The sequence below is a fragment of the Schistocerca nitens genome, chromosome 8, assembly GCF_023898315.1.
Source record: "Schistocerca nitens isolate TAMUIC-IGC-003100 chromosome 8, iqSchNite1.1, whole genome shotgun sequence".
NCBI classification, from domain to species: domain Eukaryota; kingdom Metazoa; phylum Arthropoda; class Insecta; order Orthoptera; family Acrididae; genus Schistocerca; species Schistocerca nitens.
This window is the reverse complement of record NC_064621.1, coordinates 437,397,338-437,409,964: the sequence shown is the minus strand read 5'-3', so window position 1 is coordinate 437,409,964 and position 12,627 is coordinate 437,397,338. Positions and strand designations below refer to the sequence as shown.

The 12,627-nt window shown below is 37.7% G+C and overlaps 1 protein-coding gene across 1 annotated transcript in view; it reads right to left on the bottom strand.

The window, feature by feature from the left end:
- Positions 1-1,667: 1,667 nt before the first annotated feature.
- Positions 1,668-12,627, bottom strand: part of LOC126198563 (endochitinase-like) — a 95,862-nt gene continuing 84,902 nt past the window's right edge. Inside the window, exons 8-10 of the mRNA XM_049934993.1 lie at positions 9,755-9,833; positions 9,438-9,649; positions 1,668-2,040 (exon numbers count right to left, since the gene is read on the bottom strand). Of these exons, the coding sequence (XP_049790950.1) occupies positions 1,870-2,040; positions 9,438-9,649; positions 9,755-9,833 (462 nt within the window). The 3' untranslated portion in view covers positions 1,668-1,869. The remainder of the gene's footprint in view (positions 2,041-9,437; positions 9,650-9,754; positions 9,834-12,627) is intronic.

Below are 12,627 nucleotides of genomic sequence, written 5' to 3'. Positions count from 1 at the left end.
CTAGGAAGGAATGGAAGTACTGTTCTTTCCTTGCAGATGTACTGTTGCCTGTATTAAATTTGGACCTACTCATTCCATGTCTGCTGTGTGTCATTGACCTGTTTTAGTTACAATAAGAGATTTCTGATGAAAGTAACAATGTTGTAAGAGATAATATTTTATTACATACTTTTTAAACATTGTTAATACACTTTGAGAAGAATAAGGCATTACCATTAAAATACATTCTTTTCTTTTTTCCTAGATCAGTTATACTTAGAGCTGCTCTTAATGTGATAACAGTGATTACACTGTGATCTCAACACCTCCTGACCTGCATTGAAAAATCGTGAATTTTCGTTGTTGAAACTTAGAGTAGAACTGTTCTGACTATGTATCCAGTCTTCCATGCGGTTAAGAAGAACTTCATTTCATCCCCCAATAGAGTACTTTTGTTAAGAACTGTGCTATACAGTTCCATATGTTTCAGTAATAAGTGCCTTGCAACATGTACACAACACTACCGTAGTATTAACTGGATTCTGCATTGGACTGTATTAAAGGGTGAAAAAGGCAATCTGAGTGCTGCCTATTTCCATGCATCTTATCAGTTTAGCAAAAACCATTACACAGCAAATGTAATCAGAATTGGTGGTAGAGGATGCTTGGTTTGTTGATGTATACACTATAAGTTGGGTGGAAGGATGACGTCATATATCAGTACTTGAATAGGGAGAAGTCTATGCACTCTAGAGACATTGTACCATTTCCCACAGTCAATAGCAGGAAGCATATTAAAAAAATTGATATGGATGCAGTGGGAACATAATAAATCCACCTAAAGCAGATCTGTTTGACATTGAAATGGACCACCAGCTTGCACTCTTGCAATGGCGTTCTGTAGATGACTACATAATAACTAATGGATTAAGATAAAACTTTTTTTTAACAGAATGGAAATGTGCAACTACCTAACATCTGGCAGAAATGTTAACATCTTCTTCAGCTAAAAAGAACCTGCAAGTTCGAATCGAGTGACATAACCACTGTAACACTTCACTTAGTAATGTTCTTGAATCATTGACTGATGACACAGATAATTCAATGTAGAGGATTCAAAGCTTCCTTTGTGGTTAGCACACAGTTTTAATAATTTCAGTAGGTATCCTTAATTTAAACAGCTAGTTAAACTATAGTAGTAACTGTATAACATCATAATGCACATATACTGCATTGATACTCAGAAAATGAGATATGAGATGATACCTTTGTAATTAGTGTTCATGTCACATCAGAGTTATTGATTCTACTTCAAACGTGTGCAGTGATTACACCATCATTTGACTCTTTTTTCTCATTAATCAAATTTTTATTTGGCTGTTGTGATTGTGGTAACATGGAGGAAAAGGATCAATTATACATGTAATGAAGGTGTCATCTTGACACTAGTATGAAAGATAATACGGAAAAAATATAAATCTAAGAGTGTGATTCCACCAAGTACCTCAATATGATTTCATTGTTTCAGAATTGTTCCATTTTATTAAATGTGACTGAAATGGACTGAGTTACTCATACTTTATAATCTGATTTAAATGTTTGGTTTTGGCTTACATAATATGCACATGCATACTCAAAACTATGGCTATTGTCCTTATAATATATATAATATACTGAAACAATGTTCATTTATTGACAATCATTTATTGACATTTTAAAGCACTGAAATACAGTGAAATTGGAAGTTTAATTTGATTCACATTTTTCAGAACTGGCAACAGAACCTTAACTGCTATCATTGTCTAGTTTCATTGAGAGATATCATTCCTAAACTGTTTCAAAGTAAATATTTTTTGTTGGCACATGTTTTTTGAAACTAAACGTGCTATTTTATGTTGTAGTGGACAAGTTTAATTCTTCATTACGTTCTGTTGTGGTATTACAACTGAGTGCTTCCTGAGTTTCATTCGCAGTGCTTTCAGAAACCTCAGGTGAACCTTTCTGTGAAAGTTTTGGCTGCTGTCGTATCCTTTTGCAGTTGAGATCCAGCATCATGTCAGACTGAAAAATTTAACACAATTTTAGTAAAATTTTGTAACAATGTATAGACCATTTACCATGTGCATGAGAGAATGTTTTAGTAAATGAAAGAATGTGTTACTCAGAAAGCAAAGAGGAAAGCTGAACAATACGTTATGACTAATTTTTTATGGTGTTTTCTTCATTTCTACCTTCCTGGTAAACAATGAATATGAATTAAATATCATTAAAAGCTTTATCAGTGGGATAATGAATGTGCTTGAGTGCAGCTGATGGCATGTTGTGATTGATGAGGTGACCTTTTTTGATGACTGAAACTCCCTTGAATTGTAGATGCATACCTCCTTGTGATGCCCAGTGTATTGTTTATTGACTTAGTATGAAACTCTTAATGATATGAAATATGCAACAGCATGCTTATAAGACAATGAGAAAACAGTAAAGTATTTACGATAATATCAGGAAAAGGACGGACTGCTACTCACTGTATAGATGACACGTTGAGTTGCAGCCAGGCACAATGAAAAGACTTTTACATGTTATAGCTTTGGGCCAAATCCTTCTTCAGCAAAGAAAATACACAGACATTTACACAAGAAAGCACATCTCCTGCACATCTGGCTACTACCACGAGCAGCTCCAACCAGCGGGTGCAGATCAAAGACAAACTTCTTGTTTTCCACTGATACTTTTGTCTTTGCAACTTGCTGGCTCTTATTATGATATACCTGGACACTTAAGAATGAGATAAAGTTACTTTTACTTTAATTTTGCAATGCATTGAACCTGCACTGCCTAATTCTTGTAGCCATATTTTCCAATTATAAATTGTGTTCATGTTTAAAGGTTGCTTGATTCACGATATTTTAGCTGATCTGTTATTCATGACACTTTTTACAGTGACAGAAGGAGGAGGAGATTAGTGTTTAACGTCTGTCAACAATGAGGTCATTGGAGATGGAGCACAAGCTCGGATTAGGAAAGTGTGGTGAAGGAAATTGACTGTTCCATTTCAAAGGAACCGTCCCAGCATTGGCCTTAAGTAATTTAGGGAAATCATGGAAAACCTAAATCAGGATTGCTGAATGCTGGTTTGAAGAGTCATCCTCCCCAATTCAAGCCCAGTGTGCTAACCACTGCAATATCTTGCTTGGCAGAGTGATAGGCATTATTCTTTTATTTAGGGGTTCTTAGAGGACTACAACTATTACTTTTCCAGTTTTGTATCATTCATGACATATTAAGTTAGTACATCAAGATACTTGCACATGTTTAACACTCCACAAGGAAACTTAAGGCCTGCCCTACCATGTATTATGTGAATAAGTGGCATAAAGACACTTGATCTGACATAATTACATTTTCTTGGAGACATATGAGTCTCAACTTTATCTTTGATAAGGATAGAAGCTGAACCAATAAATTAAAATTTGTGACACAGCTGGGACTTGAACCCAGGTCTCCTGCTTGATAAGCAAATGCGCTAACCACTACATCATAGCACTGGGACTACCACTGCTGTACATACTACTGTAGCCAAGTGCCCTTCCTGAAGATATGAACTGAAGTTTGTGTTAGGGAGAACACTGGACTAAGGTAGTTCATGCAGTTGTGTCAGCCGCAGTGCTGTGGTGGTGTAGTGGTTAGCACATCTGCCTAGTAAGTAGGAGACATGGCTTCAAGGCTGAGGCTGAGGCACAAATTTCAGTTCATTGCTTCAGCTCCTATCCTTATCAAAAACACAGATATACCACATGCACCACACACTGGTGTGTTCTCTAACTGGAGAAAAAATTGATACACTAAAGAACAGTGCAGTATCCAAATGCATGTTAAGAATACTACATTTCAGGTTTGTGCATGGGAGGAACTACTGCACAGCTGAGCAGTAGATTTTTACCAACTGAATTTTTTTCTCCTTTCTTTCATCTGCTCCTCCTTCAATTGAGGGTACATTTAAAAAAATCTCATCGTTTGCAATGTCATGTGTTCAGTATGTTTGGAAATGTGCTATTTAGTTTTTATGACTGTCTGTAGTGTCAATAAATTCCCTCTTCTTAAAAAAATGGAATGCAGTTTTTTGAAAAAGTCTCTTATATATAAAAGGAAATGACGTGACTGACTGACTTAACTCATCATAGCCCAGTCCAAACTGTTAAGGATTGAAACTTGAAATTTGGAGAGGAAGTTGACCTTAGGCATCATTTAGGATGGGATTTTTCAATTTTATACCCCTAACAGGTGAAAAGGGATGAAAGTTTTTTGAAAATACATTTCTATTAACCCAGTTTTGAAGCTAGAACTATAATATCTGGGATTTGGTTTCTCAAAAAGAAATAAAAAAATACCTGTTTCAGCATTTTTCTAATTCAGCCCCTAAGGGGGTGAAATAGTGGCTGATTTTCTTTAAATAAATCATTATTAAATAACCACTGAAGCATTTTTAAAGCTACATCTATGAAAATAGGTTTCTGAGTTCTTGGTAGCAATACTTGTTTCAGTGTTTTTTGAAACACAAAAAGGGGGGAGGGGGGGGGGCTACAGGGCCTGACTGATTCACTGGCTCATCATCGCCCAGCCCAAACTGCTAAGGACAGAAACTAGAAATTTAGAGAAAGTGTTATCTTTTGTTGTAGACATCGTTTGTGCATCTATGTCTATATACATACTCTGCTAGCCACTGTACAGCAAATGGAACAGAGTACCCTGTATCACATTAGTCATTTCCTTTCTTGTTCCACTCACAAAGTAAGGGAAAAATGGCTATCTATAAGCCTTCATATGAGCCCTAATTTCTCATATCTTCATGGCCCTTAAGGGGATACGGAATCACCTATCCCCGCAATGTTAATATATGCCTACTATAGGGAACATTTTCTCACAAACTACTGGAGACAGAGAGGTAAAAATTTTACTGTATGTGCATTCATATGTTACAACAATACTGAAACAACAGTTTATTGTCAAAGTATTTTCTTACAGAGATATTGTACATTTATTTTTAAGTAAATTTTTTCCATCGCTTTTTACTAGACTATCACCCCTAAGTCTTTTGTAAATCAAGTAATTAAAAAATCGTTGTTTCAGTATGTAATAGGGACCTATGTCACTACGTCATAAAAATTTCAGACTTCTAGGTTGACCAGTACCTGAGATAATGTTCCTAGATGAAGTAAAAAGTAAACTTACGGGAAACGGAGAAAGAAGATTAAAACATTCCTGATCCGTAGCTAATACCCCCTTCACAGTCTTCATAATCATCTTCAAGTCTTCTTTTGGCACCCCTCTGCACCTGTCTTGCTTTTTTCACTAATGTCTTGATTATATTATCAGCATGCCTTAGTCTGTGCTGATCTAAAAAGAACATAGCACGTACCGTACGGGAACCAACACACATACCCAACTTTTGAAGGACCTGGCATTTAGTTATATTTCCAAGATTGAAGGTTGCCACAGCATCATACACACCAAAATGTAGTGTATTAATTCCGACAAACACTGTTTTTGGGAGACGATGCCATATCACACTATTCAAGCACTCGTTGGGTTTCTGCGTTTTTCCGTGAAGACATTTCATCAGAAGACTTCTGTCAGCCAGATCTCTGAAAATGGGCTTTATTTCTGCCATGATGGCTGATGGTAGACTGTGGTGGTGAATGTATTTCTCTCCTGTTGTTAGTCCCCTATTGTATTTACACCAGCTGTTTTCACCTTTGGGGCACAAACCATGTTGTGGATGCTCATCCGTGGATGCGGTGTGGAAATATAAAGCCCATATAGCTCTCCTCATTTCTTCAAGATTGCCTGTATTTTGCCTGATTGCAAGGCCATAGCAGTTCTGAATGTGGTCTATTATGGAATCAGTCAATCTTCCTCTGCCATCCAAGGTTTTCCCATCATCTAGTTTTTTCCCTTTCATAACTGATTTTAACCTTCTCAGCCTGGCACCCATTCTCTTCTGCACATGTCCTATACATTCAAGTTTGCTTATATTTACACTGTTCCCATATGGTTTGCTTTCCAAAACTTCTTTGAATGCTTTAGAGTCACCATCTCCCAGATATTTGACATAGCGAACATTATACCACTGTGAAGAGCGATGAAAAATTTTCTTCACCCCAGCAACCTCCATGCCACCACTACTACCATAATAATTAGCAATACAGTCATCACTGTGTTCATTTTTCAGCCTGCCTGTGCACCTACAGTATTTAGACATTATTGCAACATCAATAACCTTGCCAGTATCAACACTAGTTGCTGTTACAACACCATTGTTGGAGGTGTGGCCCCTTTTCTGCCACGTGCCATCAAACGCCACTGTGAGGTCACGACTGCCGTCATTTTCTTCCACTGCTTCTTCCACAGCAACCTGCATTGACTTCTGTGCTACATCTTCAACTGCAGATCCTAGTACATAATTGTAAGCTTCAAACTTTGAAGGTGCACTTGGAAGATTTAGAACACCACATAGCATATCACCAGCTGCTTTGCCCTTACCAATTGCTCGCAATCCATAAACTAACCTAATATTTACACTATAAAGTTCAGTTTTCTTGTATCCATTATTTACAGTTACTGAAACCGAACTTGGAAACTTACAGCTGTATTTACAAACACTGCATATTAAATTAAACTGGGCAGCCAGGCCAACATGGGATTCTACTTTCAGAGAAACGTTTCCATGACATTTTTTGCAGCACAAACTGTTTTCAAGAGCTTCACACAATATATTCGTATCAATGAGTTCAAAAACTTCATTCCCTCTATCAAGTAAATTATATTTCTCTTCCAAATCTCTTAGTTTTTTATGAGAAGCACTGTTTTCATTTGGTGTAAGTTCGTTCGGCAAATCAGTAATAAGTGGATTCACATTTTCCAACAGTGATGATGATGAACTGCTTTGCTTTGCTAATGAATCATTATTTCTTTTCTTTTGCCAGTTCACACGCTTTTTAAATACTTTTGCTTTAGCTCTAGGCATTTTCACTGCGAAAAATGAAGCACTAAATACGAAATAACTCAACAACAACTACTTTCTTATATCACACTGTTTACAAAACAGTCCCGCCACAAAGTCAAAGAGTAACTTGAGGAAACCAGAGAGAAACATTTTTGGGCAACTAGTGTATAAATAGTCGCTGGAAACCGGGATATTTGAATTCATGTCACTTTAAAGGTACTGCCAAAAAGTTCATGGTCAGCCACGAGAGACGTGTATAACTAAAGCGCAATACCCGATCTCACAAATATATAAAAATAAAATAGTTATAATTGTAGTAGAGCTATGTATGATACGTCATTTTAAAGAGGAAACATGGCAGAATATAATACGCCAATAAAAAAAAATTCGATTTTTTAACCCAAAATCCGATTCCGTATCCCCTTAAGTAAAATGTATGTTGGTGGCAATAGAACCGTTTTGCAGCCAGCTTCAAATGCTAGTTCTCTAAATTTTTTCAGTAGTGTTTCTTCAAGAGAATGTCACTTCCCTCCAGGGATTCTCATTTGAGTTCCCGAAGCATGTCCGTAATTCTCTTATGTTGTTGGAACCTACAGGAAACAAATCTAGCAGCTTGCCTCAGAATCATTTTGATGTCTTCCTTATATCCAACTTGGTACAGTTCCCAGACACTTGAGTAGCACTCAAGAAAAGGCACATTAGCACCATATATGCAGTCTCCTTTAAAGATGGACCACACTTTCCCAAAATTCTCCCAAAAAACTGAAGTTGACCATTCGCCTTCACTGCCACAGTCCTCATATGCTCATTCCATTTCATAGTGCTCTGCAACATTATGACCAGACATTTAAATGATGCGACTGTGTCAAGCAGAACACTACTACTGCTGTGTCCGAACATTACAGGTTTATCTTTCCTACACAACCGTGTTATCTTTTCTAGATTTAGAGCTAGCTGCCATTCATTAGACCAACTAGAAATGTTGTCTAAGTCATACACAACAGCATCATCAGCAAGCAACCACAGATTGGTGCCCATTCTGTCCATCAGATCATTTATGTACATAGAAAATAATAGTGGTCCTATCACACTTCCCTGAGGAAATCCTGATGATATTCTTGTCTCTGATGAACACTCGCTGTTGAGGACAACTTACTACATTCTATCACTTCAGAAGTGTTCCAGCTATTCACACACCTGGGAACCTATTCCATATACTCTTACCTTTGATAATAGTGTGCAGTGGGGACCGTGTCAAATGATTTCTGGACATCTAGCAATATGGAATCTGCCTGTTGCCCTTCATCCATAGTTCGGAGTATACCACGTGAGAAAAGGGCAGAGCGATGCTTTCTAAAGCCATGCTGACATGTGGACATAAGCTTCTTCATCTCAAGAAAATTTATTATATTTGAACTGAGAATGAGTTCAAGGATTCTGCAGCAAACTGATGTTTGGGATATTGGTCTGTAATTTTTTGGGTCCATTCTTTTATCTTCTTATATGCAGAATTCACCTGTGCTTTTTCCAATCTCTTGGGACTTTATGCTGAGTGAGAGGTTTGCAGTAAATGCAAGCTAAATAAGTCACCAAAGCTATAGAGCAGTCTTTGTAAAACCAAACTGGGATTCCATCCAAACCCAACAACTTATTTTTTTTCGGCTCTTTCAGTTATTTCTCTGTATCAGGGATGATTATTACTATGTCATCTGTATGTGGAGTCTAATGGTCAAATGGCAGTGCACTTGTAGAATTCTCCTGCATGAACTATTTCTCAAATGTGAAATTTAACACTTCGGTTGTCATTTTGCTTTCTTCACCTGCCACACCAGATTCGTCAGTGAGTGACTGGATGGAAGCCTTAGATCTGCTGCTTAGCAATTTTACATACTGTAGGAGCAGCATTTTCTCAGGTTCTCAGCCAGGGCTTTTGCTAAGGTGTGATGGTGGTAGGAGTTGTATGCGTTGTGCATATGTCTTTATACAGATGCATGAACCTCTGCTAAGCTCAAGAAGGGGCTTTTTGAAATTACACTCCTAAAAGGGGAGGAAATAGGCAATGAAAGGTTTTTTGAAAATATGCATTATTAAGGCAAATTTGAAGCTAGAACTAAGAAAACTGATTTTTGGTTTCACAATGATTGCACAGTGTGTTGCTTTACACTGGAGCAATGGGCATAACAACATAAACATTTCATTAAATAAAAACAAAAAAACTGTGCAGATCATAAAGTCAATGTGAATGAAGCAGCAGCACTAAACTAGACTGATTATAAAATAAATTATGAGTTTACCCTAACTGCATTTGGTGCATCTTTGTAGTAGACTTAGGAGAGGGGAATGAATCTTTCTGTAACAGTAATTGTCCCCAGTAGAGCAAAGAAGGAAAGAGAAAGGTATCAAAACAAAAAATTATACAGTAAGAATTATAGGAAGAAGAAAATGTATTACATACTTCCATAGCATTTGTTTTCTTTGATTCTGGAACCACATATTCCTTCATGTTGTTATGGAGAACACTAAGAAGAGGATTTGGTTCACCACATAGCCCTTGAAAATCATCTTCATCTATAGCCCACATCATAGCACCTGCATAGCCTTTATGTTTTATGAAGTTCATCTTTATTTGAAGGCTATGGGGATTCTCATAGCCTACCCATGTTCTTCCTGCAATAGATGAATGAGCAATATGTAAAAATGTTTTCTTCAAGTTTCTACAAATAATGAAAAATCAATTTAATTACAAGAACTACCATTTAATGTTCAAATTACCTTTGTAAGCATATGGAACCATGCCATATTTGTCCCATTTCACAGTCCATTCACCAACATTCTGAATTTCGTTACATATCTGAAATTTTAAACAGACAGTGAATAAAATTTGCAAAGGCATACTATCCATTGGGGCTACAGATTAAAATTTGGATTAATTTATGATGATGGTATAAAAGTGAAGCAAGCAAAGAGTCAGTCTGAAGTATCTTTATTTAGGAAGTTAAAATATAATAACTGCTCTGGACGTATTAACGCAAGCGCCTTTGTACCTGTCCCTGTGTGCTCTGAACATGTTTATGCGCACCACCAGTCCTTCTACCTGGTACTCTGAAAGTGGCTATGTGTAGACACAGCATAGATGTATACGTGTAGACACGTTCAGAGTACCAGGTAGGACTGGTGGCACGCGTAAACACGTTCAGAGCACACAGGGACAGGTACAAAGGTACGCGCGTTAACACATCCAGAGCAGTTAAAGGTTTAAATAAGTAAAAATTATTTCTGAAAATACTTGGTGCATTTGCTTGAGCTGATTTCTGGCGTAATGTACTTTTATTAATTTAAATTTGCAAAGGAGACACAAAAGTTGCGAGGAAAGGGATATTAACGATAATTGATCTGTTTAAAGTTTCAGTTTTCCTTACTACATGATGCTCACAATTTGGAACACTGCACCATCACCCCTAGCTAGGTTCAGAACACATTCATGAATCAGACTGAGAGGAATTATTTGTTTAGTCAGCACATTCATAAACAATACTTTCTCACACATGTAAAGTCTTTTTTGAGTTGAGATCGGAGAGTACAAGGCTTTTTGGTGCCCTTTCTCCTGTTCATTAAATGTATTATTGGTTTTCACATTAGCTACAGGGGACATTGCCCCACACAGGGTGTCCATTTTAACTGAAGACATTGAAACATCTCAAAAAATACACATTGGATCAAAAAGGTTATAATTCAAATTTGTTTGTCTCAGAGGGGGACATCCAATGATTCCAGATTCAACCCCCAGCCCACCCCATGTGTCGGTGGTGGGAGGAAACTTTGAAATATTCAGTGGGAACCCCCATTGTTTATTGCACATTATGCTTCTATGGCAAAATCTGCAAACGTTTTGTCTGTAGCATTTTCTTCATTTCACCAAAGATGGCATTGTAATCAGAGAAATAGAAATGGGTACACAATCTTAATTTACAACTTGCTACTCAATGGCCCTTGCATATTCAGTGGCAAGTTGGACCCCACCTTGATGCTGCAAGGATAGGCCAGGTCAGTATTTCATAACTTCTAATTGGAAACCCCAATTGCAATGTTGTATTCCCCTGACATATTGAACAGGGGACTACTCGACATGCCACTGTGCCTGTGGCTCAATGTTAACGCTAGTCTAATTTTCCAATTAGAGAATATGTTCAAATGTAGTGCTGCCAACTTCAATATACTTGGTGATTTGCTTTTCAATTGACCACACTCAGGACAGAAGCTGATCAGCAGAATGTCATCACAGACGTTTCTGATGCAGTTGACCATATCTTCATGGCCTGTTGGCACTTACTGGAACACCTTATTGTTCAAATATCTCTACAGAAAGAAATCTGGCAACATCAAATACAGTGACCTAGCATGCCAATTAATAGGGTCACTTCTGCCAAACTACTGACCAGTATAAACATGGTCTAATACCTCCCATGCTTAAATTGCGTAATGCATTGGGCTACCTTCATGCTGAAACCACATATATTGTTGAATGGCCAGAGCAACATCTTGAAGTAGTACTGGTAATTTCTATTCCAGAAATGTTCAATATTTGTGTCCATTCAGTGTGCTGTTGATAAAAATAGGACCAATGAGTTTGTTCCCCATGCTGCCACACCATATGTTAACCTACCAAGGAAGTTGATGGTCAGCTTTCCATAACCAGTGGGAATTGTCTTAACTCTAGTAATGCATGTTATGCCAGTTAATGCTACCATGGTCTGTGAATGTAGACTCATGGGAAAACAGTACCTCAGTAAGGAACTTGGGGGGTTGTTTGCATTTCTTGTTGCGCCTGTTCACAAAGCCCTACCCAGTTAAGGAAATTTGCACCATGAAGTTCTTGATGCAGTGACACATGGTACAGCTGATACTTATGATGATGCAGTATTATGATGATTTTACCTATGGACATATCAGAATCATTTTGCAGTTGCTGGGCACTTATCCATGGGTTTCGATGCACTGCTGCTAGTACAGCCATTTCATTAGCTTATCCTGTGACATATTTGCTTCATTTCCTATTGCTGGTCTGTTCGCTGCCATCAGACATAGAGGCGTTCACAAGCTTATAAAAGGACAAATGAGAGCGAGCTTACTTTGGAAAATGCTCAGCATACAAGGCAACAGAAGCCTCAACATTTCTCCTACATTCCCCATAAACCAGGATCATTTCACTGATTTCTTCTGTGGTCCACTTTCACGTCTGTTCTCCAATTGATAGGTAGGTGAGCAGGCAATCAACACAGTGCAAGTATTGTAATGTTTAGAGCCACTATCTGTTCTAAATCTGCACGGTGTGTAAGCTCCAGTCACAGTGTACTGCCTAGTGTGATACATCTTAGTTTGCTACATGCACACGGTGGCATGTTGATTAGTCAACTGTTTGATAGGATACAATTTTGCCAATTGGGTTTCCAATTAGAAGTTATGAAATTCTGGCCAGTCCTACCATCACAATGTGGAGGTGGAGTTCTACATGCCACTGGGTATTCATGAGCCATTGAGTAACATGTCTTAAATTACAATTGTGTACCCATTTCTGTTGCTCCGATTACACACTATCTATGGCAAAATGAAGAAAATGTTTCAGACAAAACATATGTAGATGTTGC